The sequence below is a fragment of the Sapajus apella genome, unplaced genomic scaffold (assembly GCF_009761245.1).
Source record: "Sapajus apella isolate SASKATOON/1434 unplaced genomic scaffold, GSC_monkey_1.0 scaffold17, whole genome shotgun sequence".
In the NCBI taxonomy this organism is placed as follows: Eukaryota; Metazoa; Chordata; class Mammalia; order Primates; family Cebidae; genus Sapajus; species Sapajus apella.
The window spans coordinates 31,468,097-31,491,186 of NW_022436957.1; the positions used below are offsets into that span (position 1 = coordinate 31,468,097).

General features: G+C 38.1%; 1 protein-coding gene across 1 annotated transcript in view; it reads left to right on the plus strand.

Moving 5' to 3' along the window:
* Positions 1-23,090, plus strand: part of CFAP47 (cilia and flagella associated protein 47) — a 443,615-nt gene that overhangs the window by 3,584 nt on the left and 416,941 nt on the right. Inside the window, exon 2 of the mRNA XM_032286197.1 lies at positions 7,706-7,857. Within this exon, the coding sequence (XP_032142088.1) occupies positions 7,706-7,857 (152 nt within the window). The remainder of the gene's footprint in view (positions 1-7,705; positions 7,858-23,090) is intronic.

Below are 23,090 nucleotides of genomic sequence, written 5' to 3' on the forward strand. Positions count from 1 at the left end.
TGCTGAGAATGATGGTTTCCAGGTTCATCCATGTCCCTACAAAGGACCCAAACTCATCATTTTTGATGGCTGCATAATATTCCATGGTGTATATGTGCCACATTTTCCTTATCCATTCTATCGTCGATGGGCATTTGGGTTGGTTCCAAGTCTTTGCTATTGTAAACAGTGCTGCAATGAACATTCGTGTGCACGTGTCCTTATAGTAGAATGATTTATAATCCTTTGGATATATACCCAGTAATGGGATTGCTGGGTCAAATGGAATTTCTATTTCTAGGTTCTTGAGGAATCGCCACACTGTCTTCTACAATGGTTGAACTAATTTACACTCCCATCAACAGTGCAAAAGTGTTCCTATTTCTCCACATCCTCTCCAGCATCTGTTGTCTCTAGATTTTTTAATGATCGCCATTCTAACTGGTGTGAGATGGTATCTCAATGTAGTTTTGATTTGCATTTCTCTGATGACCAGTGATGATGAGCATTTTTTCATATGTTTGTTGGCCTTATGTATGTGTTTTTTTGTAAAGTGTCTGTTCATATCCTTTGCCCACTTTTGAATGGGCTTGTTAGTGTTTTTCTTGTAAATCTTTTTTACTTCTTTGTAAATTCTGGATATCAGCCCTTTGTCAGATGAGTAAACGGCAAAAATTTTTTCCCATTCTGTTGGTTGCCGATTCACTCTAATGATTGTTTCTTTTGCTGTGCAGAAGCTGTGGAGTTTGATTAGGTCCCATTTGTCTATTTTGGCTTTTGTTGTCAATGCTTTTGGTGCTTTGGTCATGAGGTCCTTGCCTACACCTATGTCCTGAATGGTTTTGCCTAGATTTTCTTCTAGGGTTTTTATGGTGTTAGGTCTTATGTTTAAGTCTTTAATCCTTCTGGTGTTAATTTTAGTGTAAGGTGTCAGGAAGGGGTCCAGTTTCTGCTTTCTGCACGTGGCTAGCCAGTTTTCCCAACACCATTTATTAAACAGGGAATCCTTTCCCCATTGCTTGTTTTTGTCTGGTTTGTCAAAGATCAGATGGTTGTAGATATGTTGTGTTGCCTCTGAGACCTCTGTTCTGTTTCATTGGTCTATATCTCTGTTTGGTACCAGTACCATGCTGTTTTGATTACTGTAGCCCTGTAGTATAGTTTGAAGTCCGGTAGTGTGATGCCTCCCGCTTTGTTCTTTTTGCTTAGAATTAACTTGGCTATGCGGGCTCTCTGTTGGTTCCATATGAAGTTTAAGGTGTTTTTTTCCAGTTGTGTGAAGAAGGTCATTGGTAGCTCGATGGGGATAGCGTTGAATCTGTAAATTACTTTGGGCAGTATGGCCATTTTCATGATATTGATTCTTCCTAACCATGAACATGGAATGTTTCTCCATCTGTTTGTGTCCTCTCTTATTTCGTTGAGCAGTGCCTTGTAGTTCTCCTTGAAGAGGTCCTTTACGTTCCTTGTTAGTTGTATTCCTAGATATTTTATTCTCTTTGTGGCAATTGTGAATGGCAGTTTGTTGTTGATTTGGTTCTCTTTAAGCCTGTTATTGGTGTATAGGAATGCATGTGATTTTTGCACATTGATTTTGTATCCTGAGACTTTGCTGAAATTGCTTATCAGTTTCAGGAGATTTTGAGCTGAGACGATGGGGTCTTCTAGATATACAGTCATGTCGTCTGCAAATAGGGACAATTTGAATACTCTTTATTGCTTTTTCTTGCCTGATTGCTCTGGCTAGAACTTCCAGTACTATATTGAATAGGAGTGGTGAGAGAGGGCATCCTTGTCTAGTGCCAGATTTCAAGGGGAATTCTTCCAGTTTTTGCCCATTCAGTATGATATTTGCTGTTGGTTTGTTGTAAATAACTTTCATTATTTTGAGATAGTTCCGTCAATACCTAGCTTATTGAGGGTGTTTAGCATAAAGGGCTGTTGAATTTTGTCAAAGGCCTTCTCTGCATCAATTGAGATCATCATGTGGGTTTTGTCTTTGGTTCTGTTTATGTGGTGAATTATGTTTATAGACTTGCATATGTTGAACCAGCCTTGCATCCCCAGGATGAAGCCGACTTGATCATGGTGGATAAGCTTTTTGATGTGCTGTTGCAATCGGCTTGCCAGTGTTTTATTGAAGATTTTTGCGTCTATGTTCATCATGGATATTGGCCTGAAGTTTTGTTATCTTGTTGAGTCTCTGCCGGGTTTTGGAATAGGATGATGTTGGTCTCATAAAATGATTTGGGAAGAATTCCCTCTTTTTGTATTGTTTGGAATAGTTTCAGAAGGAATGGTACCAGCTCCTGTTTGTATGTCTGGTAGAATTTGGCTGTGAACCCGTCTGGACCTGGGCTTTTTTTGGGTGGTAAGCTCTTAATTGCTGCCTCAACTTCAGACCTTGTTATGGGTCTGTTCAGGGTTTTGGCTTCTTCCTGGTTTAGGCTTGGGAGGAGACAAGTGTCCAGGAATTTATCCATTTCTTCCAGGTTTACTAGTTTATGTGCATAGAGTTGTTTGTAATAATCTGTGATGATGGTTGGAATTTCTGTGGAGTCTGTGGTGATATCCCCTTTATCATTTTTTATTGCATCAATTTGGTTATTCTCTCTTTTCTTTTTTATTAATCTGGCTAGTGGTCTGTCTATTTTGTTGATCTTTTCAAAAAACCAGCTCCTGGATTTATTGATTTTTTGAAGGGTTTTTTGTGTCTCTATCTCCTTCAGTTCTGCTCTGATCTTAGCTATTTCTTGTCTTCTGCTAGGTTTTGAGTTTTTTTGATCTTGTTCCTCTAGCTCTTTCAATTTTGATAATAGGGTGACAATTTTTGATCTCTCCTTGCTTCTCATGTTGGCTCTTATTGCTATATATTTTCCTCTAGAGACTGCTTTCAATGTGTCCCAGAGATTCTGGTAAGTTGTGTCTTCATTCTCGTTGGTTTCGAAGAACATCTTTATTTCTGTCTTCATTTCATTGTTTATCCAGTCACCATTAAAGAGCAAGTTGTTCAGTTTCCATGAAGCTGTGCGGTTCTGGGTTAGTTTTTGAATTCTGAGTTCTAACTTGATTGCACTGTGGTCTGAGAGACTGTTTGTTATGATTTCTGTTCTTTTGCATTTGCTGAGGAGTGATTTACTCCCAATTTTGTGGTCAATTTTAGAGTATGTGTGATGTGGTGCTGGGAAGAATGTATATCCTATGGATTTGGAGTGGAGAGTTCTGTAAATGTCTATTAGGTTTGCTTGTTCCAGGTCTGAGTTCAAGTCCTGGATATCCTCGTTAATTTTCTGTCTGGTTGATCTGTCTAATATTGACAATGGGGTGTTAAAGTCTCCCACTGTAATTGTGTGGGAGTCTAAGTCTCTTTGTAAGTCATTAAGAACTTGCCTTATGTATCTGAGTGCTCCTCTATTGGGTGTGTATATATTTAGGATCGTTAGCTCTTCTTTTTGCATTGATACTTTTACCATTATGTAATGTACTTCTTTGTCTCTTTTGATCTTGTTGCTTTAAAGTCTAATTTATCAGAGATGAGAATTGCAACTCCTGCTTTTTTTTGCTCTCCATTTGCTTGGTAAATCTTCCTCCATCCCTTTATTTTGGGCCATTGTGTATTCTTGCATGTGAGAAGGGTTTCCTGTATACAGCACACCGATGGGTTTTGGCTTTTTATCCAATTTGCCAGTCTGTGTCTTTTGATTGGGGCATTTAGTCCATTTACATTTAGGGTTAATATTGTTATGTGTGAATTTGATACTGCCATTTTGGTGCTAGCTGGGTGTTTTCCCTTTAGTTGAGCTGGTACTTGTTGTTCCTTTATATGTGTAGAGCCTCTTTCAGGAGCTCTTGTAAAGCTGGCCTGGTGGTGACGAAATCTCTGAGTACTTGCTTGTTCCCAAAGGATTTTATTTTTCCTTCACTTATGAAGCTTAGTTTGGCTGGATAGGAGATTCTGGGTTGAATGTTCTTTTCTTTAAGGATGTTGAATATGGGCCCCCACTCTATTCTGGCTTGTAGGGTTTCTGCTGAGAGATCTGCTGTGAGTCTGATGGGCTTCCCTTTATGGGTAACCCGACCTTTCTCTCTGGCTTCCCTTAGTATTTTCTCCTTCATTTCAATCCTGGTGAATCTGATGATTATGTTGCTTGCAGTTGCTGTTCTTGAGGAATATCTTTGTGGTGTTCTCTGTATTTCCTGGACTTGAATATTTGCCTGCCTTGCTAGGTTGGGGAAGTTTTCCTGTATAATATCCTGAAGAGTATTTTCCAGCTTGGATTCATTCTCTTTGTCGCATTCGGGTACACCTATCAAACGTAGATTAGGTCTTTTCACATATTCCCACATTTCTTGGAGACTTTGTTCATTCCTTTTTACCCTTTTTTCTCTATTCTTGCCTTCCCGTTTTATTTCATTGAGTTGATCTTCGACCTCTGATATCCTTTCTTCTGCTTGGTCAATTTGGCTGTTGAAACTTGTACATGCTTCGCGAAGTTCTCGTGTTGTGTTTTTCAGCTCCATCAATTCACTTATATTGTGTTCTATTTTGTCCATTCTCATTAGCATTTCGTTAAATCTTTTTTCAAGATTCTTAGTTTCTTTGCATTGGGTTAGAAGATGTTCTTTTAGTTCACAGACGTTTCTTACTATCCACCTTCCGAAGTCTGATTCTGTCATTTCATCACACTCGTTCTCCATCTAACCTTGTTCCCTTGCTGTTGAGGAGTTGTGATCCCTTGTAGGAGGAGAGGTGTTCTGGTTTCGGGTGTTTGCATCCTTTTTGCGCTGGTTTCTTCCCATCTTTATGGATTTATCCACCTGTCGTCTTTGTAGTTGCTGGCTTTCGGATTGGGTGTCTGAGTGGACGTTCTGTTTGTTGATGATGAGGCTATTTCTGTTTCTTGGTTTTCCTTCTGACAGTCTGGCCCCTCTGCTGTAGGTCTGCTGAGGTTCACTCCAGGCCCTGCTTGCCTGGGGTTCACCTGCAGCAGCTGCTGAACAGTAAGGGTTGTTACCAGTTTTCTTCTTCTGCTATCTTTGTCCCAGAAGGATACACGCCAAGTGTCAGTCTGATCTCTCCTGTATGAGGTGGCTCTTTGGATATACAGGGGTCAGTGAGCTGCTTCAGGAGACAGTCTGTTCTTTACAGGAGCTCAAATGCTGAGCTGTGAGCTCCGTTGTTCATTCAGAGCTGCTGGGCAGGTACGTTTAGGTCTGCTGCAGCAGAACTCATAAACCGTTTTTTGTTCCCAGGTGCTCTGTCCCAGGGATTTAGGGCTTTATTTATGAGTTTCCGTTGTGCTGCTCCTTTCTTTTTTTTTCCTTCACAGCTGCCTTGCCCAGCAAGGAGGCAGCCTAGTCATTGTCTGCCTGTAGAGGCTTTGCTGAGCTGTTGTGGGCTCCGCCCAGCTGCTGAGTGAACTTCCCTGCAATCCTGTTTATATGGGTGTAGTTAGAACTGCCTCAGCAATGGTGGCCGCCTCTGTTATGGCAGGCTCTCTCTTTAGTGGCGGTTTGCCTTGGCAACGGCAGGCTGCCCCAGCATTGGCTGACTACCTCCGTAGTTTTGGAGTGCCTCGGTAATGGTGGACGCCCCTCCCCCACAGAGCTGGACTGTCCTGTGTTCAGCTGTGCTTGCTGTGAAACTCTCAATCCAGAGAGTTTCTGATTGCTATTCTTTTGTGGGGTTGGGCCTAGCTGAGCCTGATCGCCTGGCTCCCTGTCTCAGAGTCCATTTTTTTTTTTTTTTAAGTTGGTGTTCCATTCGCCTGTTGAAGAGGCACTGGGACCTGTGTGTTTTCCCGTGTGGCGACTCACTGCACTGGCTTAAAGAGCGGCACTGTGATTCGTGGTACTTTTTTTGCCCTGGAATCTACTGTCCTGGTTCCCTTTTCAGTCCCCTTTTTAAACAGACGAATGGACGACTTCCTGTGGCTCCAATTGCCAGCCAAAAGGGCACCCGGACCAGTGTATTTTGTACGGAGAACTGCTGCACCGGGGCGCTGACAAAGCAGCCTGGCTGGCGACCCATGGGGCTCCTCTGCCTGGGAATTTCCTAGTCTGTGGGCAATAAAAATGCTCACCCTCTGCGCTTGCACTCGGAGCTGCAATCCTGAACTGTTCCTAAAGGGCCATCTTGGATCGATCCCCCCTGTATTTAATTTTCAAGGGGTATATAGTTTGCTTCCTTAAAAAGATTTTATATTCAGGAGAGGGGCTCTTTCTAGTTGAAGGGGAGGAAGTGCTTATGATTTAGAGTCAGACAGATGTGTGTTTTTGAGTCTACACTTCCTGAGTGACTTGAGACATTAATTATACTTTACATGTCCCAGTTCCCTCATCTATATACTGAGAGCCTTTAATATCAGCCTTACAGGAGTGTAGAAGTGTATTTACATGAGATAATAGATGTAAAATGCTTGACACATTATAAATGCACAACAGACATTATTTCTCTTTTTTTCTCCCTTTATATTTTTCCTGGCATCTAGCAAATGTCTTACTAGAACAGAAGTATTTTTATCCTCTTTGTTATATTATTCTTTTATATTTCCTCCAAGTTATGAAGCTCAAATTGCCATGGATGAAGTATATAAAATATACCTATATATATGCATGTTGGTATATATTATGTATGGATATGATTGAGCAACATTTTTATTAGGTTGTTCTTCCTTTTTTCTGTATTTAGATTTTAAGCTTCTTAGACTAGAGGCCACGTTAGTTCTGTAAGTATCTTATATGTTTAAAGTAGCCCGTGAGCATTTACGTGTTTCTTAGCTACCTGCATTGTCAGACTCAAGTTGTGTACCCTTGAAAGCATATCTTAAAGATCTGGAATTGGATAGATATAAACATGAGCATTAAGTCTTTGCCTTTAGGTACATGAGACAAATACCACATGCTCTCACTTATATGTGAAACATAAAAATTCAGATTAGCAGAAGTAGAGAGTAGAATGGTGGTTACCAGAGGCTGAGGGTTGGGGTGAGCAGAGAAAGGACAAATGTTGGTCAAAGGGTACAGAGTTTCAGTTAAACAGGAGAAATTAGTTCTGTTGATCTATTGCACAGCAAGGTGACTATAGTTAATAATAATGTATTGAATATCTCAAAATTGCTAAAAGAATGGATTTTAAATGTTCTCAGTACAAATAAATAAATTATGTGATAGATATGTTAATTAGCCTGATTTGCTCATTCCACAAGGTATACCTGTATTGCTACATTACATTGTACTCAATGAATATATACAATTATTATTTGTCAATTAAAAATAAAAGGCCAGGTACAGTGGCTCATGCCTATAATCCCAGCACTTTGGGAGGCTGAGGTGGGCGGATCATGAGATCAAGAGATAGAGACCATTCTGGCCAACATGGTGAAACCCCGTCTCTACTGAAAATACAAAAAATTGGCTGAGTATGGTGGCGCATACCTGTAGTCCCAGCTACTTGGGAAGCTGAGGCAGGAGAATTGCTTGAACCCATGAGTCAGAGGTTGCAGTGAGCCCAGATCGTGTCACTGCACTCCAGCCTAGCAACAGAGCAAGACTCGTCTCAAAAAAAAAAAAAAAAAAAAATTAAATTAAAAAGTCTTTGCCATTAGGGCAAGAATACAGCCTATATTTTGATAATTATATAACACTCCTAACTATAGTTGCTCCTGTTTTTTTTTTTTTTAAAGCAGTTAATATGTATAATTTGATTCTCTTTCTCCCACTGAAGTTCAAATTGTTGTTGACCAGTCTGGATAAAGAACTTGCTTCTGGCCTTCACATGGTAGCTGCGGTGGAATATCGTCCGGATAAAGATGAAAACACTTCTGATCGAATACTTATTTCAATAGGAAATAAATCAACAGAAATTCCTCTAATTGGGTATGTAATCTTCATAGTTCCTACTGACACTTTGAATACTCTTTAAATAAAAGTGAGGGTCATGTAATATTCTGTATTTTTTTGTGACATAGTTTCCTTACAGTTGAACTGAAGGGACACATTTTTAGAAAATTGTAGTGTTTGTAAGAAATAAAACCTCATTCTCTGTTATTTTTATTATAATAACATTCAACAATTGAATATATTAATAATTGGATTTTTGCAAACATATTCACATTTTAATTTAATTTTAAAGTATTGTCGGGTTCACTTCGCTAAATTTTACATTAGGCAAATGTTTGGTATCAAAAAAATCAAAATGCTATTCTTCTGAGACTGGTTGAAAAATATGGATGGATATGAGTATAACAAAGAACTAAATGACTGACTTGGAGATTAACTTTGTTACAAATTATTGATTTGACCAGGATAAATGATGATTCATTTGTTGTTTTTATTTTATTTTATTTTGTTTTGTTTTGTTTTATTTTATTTCTGTCTCCAGGCTGGTGTGCAGTGGCACGATCTTGGCTTACTGCAACCTCTGCCTCCTGGGTGTTTGTTGTTTTTTAAAATCAAAAGTATATTTCTGTTCGTTGTAAATTTACCTATCAAAGTTAGTGTTAAAATTTAAAATGTTTCTTTATTTATATCTGTATATGTATGATTCTCCTTGTTTTCCCTAGCAAAATGGGATTTCCATAGGTGTTGTTCTTTTGCCTCTATTTATCTACCACCTACAGGGTTAATCTGGAATATTTTCTGCTGATTACATGATATTAGATATATACCTTTTAAAAAATTCCCTTTTATTCAGGCTGGATGCGGTGGCTCATGCCTGTAATCCTAGCACCTAGCACTTGGGGAGGCCAAGGTAGGCAGATGGCTTGAGCTCAGGAGTTGGAGACCAGCCTGGGCAACATGATGAAACCCCACCTCTACAAAAATTATTAAAAAAAAAATAGCTGGGAGTGGTGACACATGCCTGTAGTCTCAGCTACTTGTGGGGCTGAGGCAAGAGGATAACTTTAACCCAAGAGGTCGAGGCTACAGTGAGCCGAGATCATGAGACTGCACTCCAGGCTGGGTGACAAAGTGAGACCCTGTCTCAGGGGAAAAAAAATCCTTTCTTTTTCATTTCTATAAACTAGATGTAGATCCTCAATTATTTTGTTTCTTTGTGCTGTCGAGAGGTTCTGATTTAGCACATCATCCCATTTTGCATAGGAATCAAACAGTTGACACGTGGTAGGAAAAAAACAAGCTATTAACCCAGTATAAATATTTAATTTGCATTTTGCAATTTAAGTAGGGCCGTTTTTGATGCATTCTGCACTTTGACATATCTATGACTGGCACTCAAATTTGCTTGTTTGTGCTACGTTTGGAGAGTCAGGTTGAAGATGCCTCTGTCCTTGAAAACAGATTTTTTTTTCTTGTTTCCAGAGTATATGCCCTCTGTCATCAGAAGTCCATTTCTTACCACAGTTGCAATATAAGGAGAGCACTGCCCCTCTTTTGGTGTGATGGACAGGGTTGAAGGAAGGGTGTGTGTGTGTGTGTGTGTGTGTGTGTGTGTGCATTCTACACATTTTTTATCGCCTGTGTAGATTCTTGTATCCACCATCAGAGTCAAGATAGTGAACAGTTCCAATACCACAAAAAAATCCCTCCTGGCTTTCTTACAACTATCTCTACTTCCCTTCTGCCTCACACCCATGATCCCTGAACTGTGGATACTGATAATCTTCTATTTCTAAAATTTTTTGTCATCACAAATATATTACATACATTGAATCACACACTATGCAGTCTTCTGTTTTCTTCTTGCAGCACAATTTTTGGCAGCAAAATATTGCAGGAGATTCAACCAAGTTATTGAATGTATCAATATTTTGTTCCTTTTTATTGCTGAGTAGTATTCCATGATAAATATATCACAATTTGTTTAACCATTGACCTGTTGAAGAACAAAGGGACAGATTCAAGTTTTTAGCTATCACAAATAAGCTGCTTTAATATTCTTGTACAAGTTTTATGTGAGCATAAGTTTTTATTTTTTCTGGGATAAATGATCATGAGTGTAATTATAGGGTCATATGGTAATTATATGTTTTGTTTAATAGAAAATCTTAAATTGCTTTTCAGACTGCCTGTACCATTTTACATTTCAAAGAGTGATACATTTTATGATATCTTTGCCAATATTTTTGCTTTCATCACTATTTAAAAATTTTAGCTATTTTGATAGATATGTAATGAATCTCTCCATAGTTTTAGTTTGCATTTCCCTGATGACTAATGATGTTGACAACATATTTTCAGGTGCTTCTTTGCCATCTGAGTACCCTCTCTAGTGAAATCTCTGTTAATGTGTTTTTCTCATTTACTAATTACATTGCTCTTTATTATTGAGTTTTGCAATTTCTTTGTATATTCCTGATACAAGCCTTTTGATGGTTATGTGGTTTGCAAATATGTTCTCCTAGTTTGATGTTTGACTTTTCGTCCTCTTAACAGGGTATCTTGTAGAACAGAAGAGTTTTGTTTTTTTTTTTTTTTTTTTTGAGACAGAGTCTTGCTCTGTCACCAGGCTGGAGTACAGTGGCACAATCTTGGCTCACTGCAACCTCCGCCTCCTGGTTTCAAGCGATTCTTCCGCCTCAGACTCCTGAGTAGCTGGGACCACAGGCACGTGCCACCACGCCCGGCCTATTTTTTTATATTTTTAGTAGAGACGAAGTTTCACCGTGTTGGCCAGGATGGTCTTGATCTCTTGACCTCGTGATCCGTCCGCCTTGGCCTCCCAAAGTGCTGTGATTACAGGCGTGAGCCAACAAAATAGTTTTTTTTAAAACTGTTCAATGATGTCCAGCTTATCAATTTTCCTTTAATTGGTACTGCTTTTAGTGTTAGGTCTAAGAACTCTTTGCCTAACCCTTGATCATAATGGTTGAAATTTTTCTCCTATTTTTAACTTTTAAGTTTTATATTTAAGTTTATGGTATATTTTGAGTTAATTTTTGTATGAAATGTGGTTTACATTGAGGTTCTAATTATTGCCTATATGTGTTCAATTGCCCTAACTGAATTGATTGAAAAAAGCTATTTTCCTCCATTGTATTGTGTACCCTTTAAAATAATCAGTTCAATATAATCTGCATTGGTCTATTTCTGTGTTCTGCATTTTTTCCCATTCATCCACGTATCAATACGTTTGCCAACATCATGCTACCCTAATTACCTTGACTATATAGTAATCCTTAATATCATGTAGAGTAATTCCTCTTATGTTATTCTTATTTGTCACCATTAGTTTAGCTATCAAAATATCTCTATCTTTCCATATAAGTTTTAGAATAATCTTTCTTTCTGAGTCTGTAAAAAAAAGAAAGAAAGAAAAAGAAAGAAAGAAAGAAAACCAAAAATCTTGCTGGAATTTTGAGAATAATTGAGCTTAGCTTATAGATCAATTTGAGGAAAATTAACATCTTTACTATGGTAAGTCTCTAAAATATGAATGTGCTATGTCTTTCCATTTATTTAGGTCTTCTTTGATTTCTTTTATCAGCATTTTGTAATTTTCAGCACAGAGATTCTCTACATGTGTTGTTAAGTGTATAACTATTTCATTTTCTTTGGAGTGATTGCAAATGATATTGTGTTTTAAATTTTATTCCTTGTTGCTATATACAGAGAAGTGATTGATTTTTGTTTGTTGACATTGTATCCTCTGACCTTGCTGAACTCCCTTTTTAGGAGGTTTTTGTATGCTTTTTTAGATTCCTTGCCATCTTATATGTAGATAATCATGTTATTTGGAGACAGGGATAGTTTGTGTGTTTTTTCCCATTCCAAAATATATGCTTTTTACTTTTTAGTCTTGCTTTATTTCCATGGCTAGAGCTTTCAGTACTATGTTGAGTAGAGTGGTGAATCTGGGCTTGGCGGCTCACATCTGTAATCCCAGCACTTCAGGAGGCCAAGGCAGGCAGATCACTTGAGGCCAGGGGTTCAAGACCAGCCTGGCCAACATGGTGAAACCCAGTCACTACTAAAAATACAAAAATTAGCTGGGTGTGGCAGCTCACACCTGTAATCTCAGCTACTTGGGAGGCTGAGACATGAGAATCACCTGAGCCTGGCAGGCGGCAGTTGCAGTGAACTGAAATCATGCCAATGCACATCAGCCTGGGCAACAGTGAGACTCTGTCTCAAAGAAAAAAAAAGAAAAAGAAAAGGAAAGCAGTGAAACATCCTTTTCTTTCTTCCAATATTAGGGGAATCATTCAGTCTTTCACCATTAAGTATGATTTTAGCTGTCAGTATTTTTTGATGGCCTTTATCAAGTTGAAGTAATTCCCATCTATTCTAAATTGCTAAGAGTTTTCTTTTAGAAAGAAGTGTTAAATTTTGTCAGATGCATTTTCTGTGTGAATTTACATGATCATATTTTGTTTCCATAACTTATTGATATGGTGGATTACATTGATTAATTTCTTAATGTTGAATCAGTCTTGCCCTTGTATACTAAAATAAATCCCTTTTAGTCATCATGTATCATTCTTTTTATATATTCTGAAATTTGATTTGCTCATGTTTTATTAAGGATTATTGTGTCCCAGTTTATTGGTGATATTGGCTTATAGTTTGACTGATTGATTGATTGATCGGTTTGTTTTTTCTGTATTGTCATTGCATGGTTTTGCTATCAGGGTAGTATCATCTTCACAAAATGAATTTGGAAATGCTCCCTCTTCTATATTCTAGAAGAGCTTCTTTAATATTAATGGCAATTATTTAAATGATATAATTCTCTAGTGGAACTGTCTGGACTGTAGAATTTTCTTTCAGAATGTTTTAAATTTTGAATTTAGTTTTTTGTTGCTTATAGAGCTGTTCATACTGGCTGTGTTATTATGTTGGTTGAGTTATTGTAGTTTCTAATTTCCATGGAATTCTTCCAATTCTAAGTTGTCAAATTTATGATTGTAGAGTTGTTAGAAATTTGTTCTTATTATTTTTAAATAACTGCAGCATCTGTAGTGATATCCTCTTTTTTCATTTCTGATGTCAAACATGTGTGTATCTTGTTCTTTTTTAAAATATTGCTAGTGGTTTATCAACTTCATTGATTTTTTTCAAAGAACCAGCTTTCTATCATTGACTTTCCTATCATTTTATTTTAAATTCCACTGATTGCTGCTCTCTATTATTTCTTTTCTTCTGCTTGATTAGAATTAATATTCTCATTCTAGTTTTTGAGATTGGAAATTAGATAATGAATTAGAGACAATTTGTCATTTCTAATGTAAGCACATAATATTATATATGACCCTCAGCACTGCTTTAGCTGTGTCCTACAAATTTTTATATGTTGTATTTTTATTTGGACCCAGTTCTATGTATTCAAAAAAATGTTTTTTTTGAGATGGAGTTTCGCTCTTGCTACCCAGACTGGAGTGCAATGGCCTGATCTCTGCTCACCGCAACCTCTGCCTCCTGGGTTCAAGCAATTCTCCTGCTTCAGCCTCCCGAGTAGCTGGGACTACAGGCATGCGCCACCATGCCCAGCTAATTTTTGTATTTTTAGTAGAGACGGGGTTTCACCATGTTGACCAGGATGGTCTCGATCTCTTGACCTCGTGATCCATCCGCCTCGACCTCCCAATCAAATATTTTTTAGAAAACTTTTTCTTTGACTCCTTGATTATTTATAAGTGTGTTAATTTCCACAGGTTTATTTTGGACCTATTTATGATCATTATTCTTTTCTGGTAGATTGATCCTTTTATTATGTATAATATCCCTCTTTGTGCATGGTGATTTTCTTGCACTGAAACCTCTATTAGATATTAATGTAGCTTTTTGCACTTTTTTTCTAAGTAAAATTTACATAACTATGTTTTTTTTCCTATTCATTTACTTTCACCCTACTATGGCCTTGAATTTAAACTGAGTTTCTTCTAAGCAGCAGCATATAGTTGGGCAATGGTTCCCTTCCCCATATTTTTAACCCCTGTGTTTTGATTGTTGTGTCTAGACTATTTATATTGAAGTTAATTTGTATATGCTGTAATGTGTCTGCTTATTTTTTGTTTTTTCATTGTTCTTTTTGTTTCTCATACTTCTGTGTCTCATTTTTTGCATTCCTGTAGGTTAATTGAAGGTTATTTTATGATTGCATCTTGGTTTATTTTTACCGTTTTGTATGTATCTCTTTGCATAGTTATTGTAGTGGTTTCTCTAGGTATTTCAATATGCATACGTGATATTATATGCTAGTAGTATAAACATTTTGTCACTATGTTAAAGTTTTTTTTATTTTACTTTAAGTTCTGGGATACATACATTTTGTCACTTTAAGTGAAGTGTAGAAGCTTCATTTCCATTTGAGTCTTTTTTTCTTTTCCTACTTTTAAATATTATTGTCTTGAGTATCTAAGGGTTTATGATTCTTGTTTTCATCATCAAATATGATTTATAAAACTTATAAGAAAAAATATAGCTGAATGTATGTAGCTAGTCTTTTGCTATTTCCATTCCCCCTCCCCCTTGCCCTTCCTTCCTCCCTTTCTCCCTTCCCTCCTTTCTCTTTTTTGAGGCAGGGTCTTGCTCTGTTGCCCAGGTTGGAGTTCAGTGGTTTCACCATGGCTCACTGCAATCTCAACCTTCTGGGCTCAAGCAGTCCTCCCACCTCAGCCCCCCAAGTTGCTTGGACTACAAGCATATGCCACTAAGCCTGGCTAATTTTTTTTTCACTTTCTTTTCTTTTCTTTCTTTCTTTCTTTTTTTTTTTTTTTTTTTTTTTTTAAGATGGAGTCTTGCTCTGTCACTCAGGCTGGAGTGCAATGGTGTGATCTCAGCTCACTGCAACCTCTGCCTCCTCGGTTCAAACAATTCTCCTGCCTCAGCCTCTTGAGTAGCTGAGATTATAGGCACATGCCACCACGCACTTTTAATTTTTTTGCAGAGGTGGGGTCTCACTATGTTGTGCAGGCTGGTCTCAAACTTGTGGCCTCAAGCAATCCTCCCACCTTGGCCTCCCAAAGTGCTGGGATTACAGGTGTGAGCCACCATGCCCAGCCTGCTCTATTTTTTTCTTTCTGGTACTCCAAGATTCTCTCTTTTATTGTTTCCTGACTTTTTGAAGAACTTCCTTATATTTAATTTTTATGGGTATATAGTATGTGTATATATTTAAGGGTTACATGAGATATTTTGATACAGGCATGCAATGAGTAATAATCACATCAAGATAAATGAGGTAGCCATCACCTCAAGCATTTATCCCTGTGTTACAGATAATCCAGTTACAGTCTTTTAGTTATTTTAAAATGTACAATTAGATTATTTTTTACTATCTGGTCACTTTGTTGTGATAGTAAATAGTCTTATTTATTCTTTCTGACTACATTTTTGCACCCATTAAACTCCCCATTCTTCCCCACACCCAAGTACTCTTCCTAGCCTCTAGTAGCTATCCTTCTATTCTCTCTCTTTGTGGTTTCAATTGTTTAAATTTTTAGATCACACGAATAAGTGAGAAATGTAATGTTTGTCTTTCTGTGTCTGGCTTATTTCACTTAACATAATGACCTCCAGTTAAATCTATGTTGTTGTAAATGACTGGATCTCATTTTTTATGGCTAAATAGTAGTCCATTGTGTATATGTAGCACATTTTCTTTATCCATTCATCTGTTGATGGACCCTTGGGTTGCTTCCAGTTCTTGGCTATTGTGAATAGTGTTACAATAAACATGAGAGTGCAGATATCTCTTTAATACACTGAACTCCTTTCTTTGGGTATGTACTGAGCCGTGGGATTGCTGGATCTTATGGTATCTCTATTTAGAGTTTTTTGAGGAGCCTCCGAACTGTTCTTTTTTGTGGTTGTACTAATTTACACTCCTACCAACAGTGTATGAGGGTTACCTTTTCTCCATATCCTTGCTAGCATTTATTTTTCTATTTTTTGGATAAAAGTCATTTTAATTGGGGTGAGATGATATCTCATTGCAGTTTTGATTTGCATTCCCTGATGATCAGTGATGTTGAGCCCCTTTTCATGTGACTGTTTGCTATTTGTACGTCTTCTTTCAAGAAACGTCTATTCAGATTTTTTGCCCATTTTTAAATTGAACTATTGATTTTTTCGTACAGAGTTGTTTGAAGTCCTTGAATATTTTGATGATTAATCCCTTGTCAGATGTGTACTTTGCAAATATTTTCTCCCATTCTGTGTGTTGTCACTTCACTTTGTTGATTGTTTCCTGTGCTGTGCCCAGCTTTTTTACTTGATATGATCCTATTTGCCAGTTTTTGGTTTGGTTGCCTGTGCTTGTGGGGTACTACTCAAGAAATATTTGCTCAGTCTAATGTTCTGGAGAGTTTCCTGGGTGGGTCCAGGGGTACCATTCAGGAAGAAGGGATGGGGTAAAGTACCTTAGAAGTCTACATATTGTACTGTGGCCGAGCTGGCACTCAAACGTCAAGGCACTGTTCTTCCTACTCTTTCCTTCCTTTCCCAGAGGCAGAGGGGACTTACCCTCTGGCCACCACCACCACTGGCTCACAGGGAGTACTACTGCCAAGCTTACTGCTGATGTTCTCTTAAGGCCCAAGGTTCTTTAGTCAGCTTGTGGTGAATGTTGTTTGGCCTGGGACTCACCCTTCAGGGGAGTGAGCTTCCTTATGGCCCAGGGCAGGTCCAGAAATGCCAGCCAAGAGTTAAGTCCTGGAATTAGGGTCCCCAAAGTCCTGCTTTGTGCTCTATACCTGTGTGGCCAAGGTGATACCTAAGGTACTAGACAAAACCTGTTTACTTTTCCCTCCATTTATGTCACGTGGAAAGAGTCTTGCCCTATAGCCACCACAGCTGGGAATGTGCTGAATCTCACCTGAAGCCAGCAAGTTTCCAAGTGTCACCCAAGGCCCATGGCACACTACTTAGGTATCACTGCTGGTTACTCAGGGCCCAAGGGCTCTTTAGTCAGCAGGTGATGAATCCTGCCAGGACTGGATCCTTCCCTTCAAGGCAATAGGTTTCCTTCTGGCCCAGGGTGTGTCTAGAAATGTTGTATGTAAGCTAGGGCCTGGAAAAGGGTCCTCACAGCTCTGACTGGTGCCCTGTCTTACTGTAGCTAAGCTGGTATCCAAGATTCAAGACAAAGTCCTCTTTATTCTTTCCTCGTCTCTCTTCCAGTGGAAGGAAGGGGTCTCTTTTGGAGCCATGAGCTGTGCAGCCCGGGGTTAGGGAAGGGTTGGCACAAGCACTCCCCTAGCCACACCACCCGGTGTCTTAGTAGGTTGTCTGTCTCCCCATGTCCACTGACTTTTACTCCAGTTAAACACTAGAACTCATCTAGAAGTGGCAGTCCTTGTGGCTTAGATTGCTTTTCAAGGTTATCTGGGGTCCTAGAGCATGTTAGCTCATGGTAGCAAGGCTTGCTAGAACTCCAGTAATGACCACTGGGATGAGTGATTCCTCTCTGGCTAGGGCTGGTTTAAATGTTCCTCCCATGGACAGGCATCAGCTTAGTTCCCCTCAGTTTTACTTTCTGCTGTGACAGGGCAGCACCAAGTTCAATGCAATTTCTCACAAATGCTTTTCTCTTCTTCTTTCAAATGCACAGATTCTCTCTTCATGCCATGCTGCCACAGCTGGGGGTTGGGGAGGGTTAACAAAGGTAGTTCAAAACCGTGTTTCCTATACTCTTGAATGCCTCTTTCAGTGATAAGAAGTTAAAACCAGGTACTGTGAGTGCTCACCTGATTTTTGGTTCTTATGAAGTTGCTTTTTTTTTTTTTTTTTTTGTATAGGTAGTTGTTAAATTGGTGTCCTTGTAGGGGGGATGATAGGTGAAGCCTTCCACTCAGCCATCTTGCTCTGCCTACTTGAAGAATGTTATTTAGGTGATCTTTAGGGGTGTGTTTGCTAGTGACAAGTTCTTTTAGTTTTTCTTTGTCTAATGTCTTTATTTCCCCTTCATCATCAAACATAGTTTTAACAGATGTAGAGTTTTCAGTTGACGGTTTTTATTTCCTTTCAGCAATTGAAAAATATTGTTACACTTCCTTCTGGACTCTGTGGAGTCAGATGTGATATGTACATTCATTTAATTTGGTGTTCCTTTATATGGAACACATTCTTTCTCTCTGGCTGATTTCATGATTCTTGTTTTTATCTTTTGTTTTCAATAGTTAAATTATGATATGCCTTTATGTGATTTTCTTTGAGTTTATCAGGCGTGGGTTCACTCAGCTTTTTGAATTTGTGTATCAGTGTCTGTTGCCAAATTTTGAAAGTTTTAGTCATTATTTGCACTTGAATATTATTTCAGCCTCATTATCTTTCTTCTCTTCTTCTGAGACTTCAATGATGCAATATTGGATCATTGGTTGTTGTCCCACAGGCCCCTGAGGCTTTGCTCATATTTTTCTCTTGTTCTCTCAGTTTCTGTCAAGTCTGGGTGAATTCTATTAATCTAACTTCCCTTTCACTCATTTTATCTTCTGTTATCTCCATTCTGGTATTGTGCTCATCACTATGTTTTTATTTTAGTTTTTATATTATTCAGTTCTGTAATCTTCATTTGATTTTTTTTTATAACTTGTATTTCTTTGCTGAGATTTTCTATTTATTCACTAGTTTCAAGAAAGCTTGAAATTGCTTGTTGCAGCATTTTCTTTTGTTGGCAGTTGCTTTAAAATCCTTGCCAGATAATGTCAACCTGGAGTTCATCTCGATTGAAATTGGTTGATTTTCTGCTCTCATCAAAATCATTGCCTTTTTGGTATCCAGATGACAGGTGATATTTGGTTGAATGCTAAATGTTTTCTCTGTGATGTTAGGAGATTCTGGGTCTTATTTAAACCTGTTATTTTAACAGGCAAACACCCCATTAATGTTTAGCATGTTTTTCTTGGACTATTTTATATACTGTGGTTGTGATGACAATTTAATTTTCAGTATGGTTATGGTATTATTTTGATCCATTTTGTTGATATATTATCACTACTGCTCCCACTGTTTTCTGCTGGTGCTTCCTGAAGGAGTGGAGGCAATTTTTTTTTTCCAGTCCTGGCTGCCACATGTCTCTTGGTAGAGGAGAAGTGTGGTGAGAACCCTATACAAGTACCCCCCCCGGCTGTCCAGGTGCTCTGGGCAGATAGAGAAATCAGACTTTCGGGGCAAAGAAGTTTGTTGTACTGGGCCAGTTGCTATATCTAGATCTCTTGGAGGTCCTGCTCGCTTTTCTAGGTTATCTCTGATTGAAAAAGGAGGGGTTTGAGCCAGCAGTGACAAAGAGGCTTTTCAGATATAGCTGCTTGCAATTGCTGTTTTTTTCTCCCTGGTTTCCTCAAACCAGCTTGGTGCCTTTTGACAGAAAACTCCTTTTCTCAGGAGGTGAGCTCCTCTTCTGCAGGATCTCAGGCCTGGAGTAGGAGAGTACTTCCCCTTGTCACTTATGATTGGTATACCTCCCAATTAATCCCCAGGCTGGCATTGTCTGGCTTACCTGGTGTGTTCAGGGGGGCTCCTATTTGATCCAGAAAAAGAATGATCGATCCTAACTAGGTCAGCAGGCAAAGACTACCAGGTCTATGTCACCTTTCTCTGTTGGTTGGGAATTGTAAGACACCCTGCTGCTATTGTTCCTCCTGTCCCAGAGTTCTAAACCAGCCAGCTCTCTTTTTCACCACCTTTCATCATTCTCTTTTTCTTGCCTCGTGTACCATTTTCAGAGTTTATAGTTGTGTTTAGTAGAAGGAACAGGAAAAAATGGGTTTATGCTCTATTTTTCTGGGCCAGAAGTTTGTATTTGCTTGTTTCTCCTCATTAGACTATAAAATTCTTGAGGTCCAGGAGAGTTTTACTTTTTTCTATAATCTAAATTGAACATATATATATATTCAGTGAATGTTTTATGAATAAAGTTAGTCCAACTGGATCTGAAATACTCCATAATGGCATGAACAGAATGTGATTTAAAAAAACTATCTTGGAGTGAGCACATTTATTTTTACTTTAGACTTTCCATATGTGGATCAGACATGTAATGATCCTTCTATTTGTTGTGGAAAAAGCCCTGAAAAAAGAAGAAAAAAACAGAAATTACATGTTTTATTTCTACATTTCCATATATCCACCTGGACTTGCAAAAGTACCCTAGTTGGTAGATTATATAATTAGTGATTTTCAGAGCTTTTTTCAATGTGTAACGCAAAACCCCTTCTTTTACATTTAAAAATATCTAAGATTTTCATCATTAGTTTGAACAGTTGCAAAGATGTAATGGCTTATATATAGTAAGTGTTACTATTTAAAAATAAGATATTTATATGACTTTTTAAAATGTATTCAGTAGAATGAAAATACCATAATAATATGTTAACAGGTCAAAAGCTTACCTCTTCTCTTTTTCCTCTTAAATTTGTAGCTCCATTCCATTTTTCACCGCAGCAACATGTCATAATGTATTATATTTTCATGTAATCTATTAGCATCACATCCTAATGTGTTAGCATCACATCCTAATGTATTACATTTTTATGCTTAGAAGTTATTTTTCATGATCACTAGGAATAAAGTGCATATTCAATTTGTTTGTAGTTTATGTCTATATGTATATGTACATATGAACATCTGTGTGTGCATTGTGTAAACAGATATGTATTTAAATATACTTGCTACAGTCATGAATCATACATATTTTAAACAATTATAAATATTATTAATACAAATTGATTCAAACTCCATATATCAAACTAAGTTTGATTTTTTAACAGAAAAGCAAAGTATTACTGGAAATATTTATAATCAGATGAATGGGACATCTTAAACTTTTATTTAGTTAGCATGTTTATGGATGATAGTTACTTATTGCTTATGTGAATCCCACATACATTTTATCCCCATTTAAAATTTTTTTATATATAATTTGCTGAGTTTTAGTAAATATATACAGTTGCACAACCAACATTACAATCCAGTTTTAGAATCCTTCAATTATCCCAAAAAGTGTTCTCAATTTCTCTTGTACACACATAGTCAATCTAGAGTTTTACTCTATCCCCAGGCAACCATGGATCTGTTTTCTGTCTCTATATATCTGCCTTCAATTTTCATGTAAATTGAATCCTACAATATGTGGTCTTTCTGAGTCTGGCTTCTTTCAATTCATTTTTGAGATTCGCCCACATTGTTGCATATATCAGTATTTTGGTTTTTTTCTTTTTCTTTTTTTTTTTTTTTTTAGATGAAGTCTCTCTCTGTCACTCAGGCTGGAGTGCAATGGCACCATCTCAGCTCACTGCAGCCTCCACCTCCTGGGTTCAAATGATTCTCCTGCCTTGGGCTCCCAAATATCTGGGATTACATGTGCCCCCCACCATGCCCAGCTAATTTTTGTATTTTTAGTAGAGATGGGGTTTCACCATGTTGGCCAGGCTTTTCTTGAACTCCTGACCTTGTGATCTAACCCGCCTCAGCCTCCTGAAGTGCTGGGATTACAGGTGTGAGCCACTGCGCCCAGCCAGTTTGTTTCTTTTCATTGCTGAGCAGTTGTCTACTGTTTGTAACACATAACAATCTTTGTTTTTAAGAGAGAGTTGGTCCACGTTTCGAGTCTTGGTAATCAAGAGTATCTAGTCAAAATTCAATGACATTGTTTAGGTTTTATCTTATTATTTTCAGGGCATTTTCTTTTTTATATTATTATATATTTTATTGCATTTTAGGTTTTGGGGTACATGTGAAGAACATGCAAGATTGTTGCATAGGTATATACATGGCAATGTGGTTTACTGCCTTCCTCCCCATCACCTACATCTGATATTTCTCCCCATGTTATCCCTCCCCAACTCCCCACCCCCACTGTCCCTCCTGTAGTTCCCCCCCACAGACCCCAGTGAGTGATGCTCCCCGTCCTGTGTCCATGTGTTCTCATTGTTCATCACACGCCTATGAGTGAGAACATGCAGTGTTTGATTTTCTGTTTTTGTGTCAGTTTGCTGAGAATGATGGTTTCCAGGTTCATCCATGTACCTACAAAGGACACGAACATCGTTTTTTATGGCTGCATAGTATTCCATGGTGTATATATGCCACATTTTCCCTGTCCAGTCTATCATCGATGGGCATTTGGATTGGTTCCAAGTCTTTGCTGTAGATTTTTTGATATGGTGGTCTCCATAATGAGTTGATTGGAATGGAAGGATTTTTTGTAGTAATGTCTCTCAATTTTTTCAACTCTGTAAAGTTCTATGGTAAAATTACAGCAGTTGTTTATCAAGTATTATTTTTAACAATGTGTCAGCTAAGTCAGTTGTATTTCCCTCTTTTAAGGTTGATGAAGGAGAATTGGATAAATACATTCATGTAAATAGATTTGTTACCTAGACATTTTCGGCACTTACTTTATCAATATCAACACCAATGTTTTTCGTTGTCCCAGAGATGTTTCTACTCCACAGCAGTGCATCAGCATTAAATTAAGGTGGGGCACTGTTTACAATAGCAAAGATCTGGAACCAACCCAAATGCCCATCAGTGATAGACTGGATAAAGAAAATGTGGCACATACACATCATGGCAGCCATAAAAAAGGTTGAGTTCACATCCTTTATAGGGATATGGATGAATCTGGAAACTGTTATTCTCAGCAAACTGACACAAGAACAGAGAACCAAACACTGCATGTTCTCACTCATAGGCGGACGTTGAACAATGAGAACACATGGGCACAGGGAGGGAAACATCACATACTGGGGTCTGTTGGGGGATGGGGGGCTAGGGAAGGGACACTGGGGGGTGGGGAGGTTGGGGAGGGATAACACTGAGAGAAATGCCGAATGTAGGTGACGGGGGGATGGAGCAGCAAACCATCATGGCATGTGTGTACCTATGCAACAGTCTTGCAAGATCTGCTCATGTACCGCAGAACTTGAAAGCACAATTTTAAAAGAAAGCGTAGAAGACTAATAAGGTCACTCAGAATGACACATAATTTTGTAACAACTTTATTGAGGTATAATTGGCATACAATAAACTGCATATATCTATAGGTTATATGTTGATAAGTTTTACATATGTGTATACTCATGAAACCATTGCCACAATAATAATAATAAGCATATTTATTACTCCCCCAAAAGAAAGAAAAGATGATATCTATTTCTCCTTTGTATAAAGAAATGGGAGAGGAATTGTGAAAAGTGGGCTGAGAA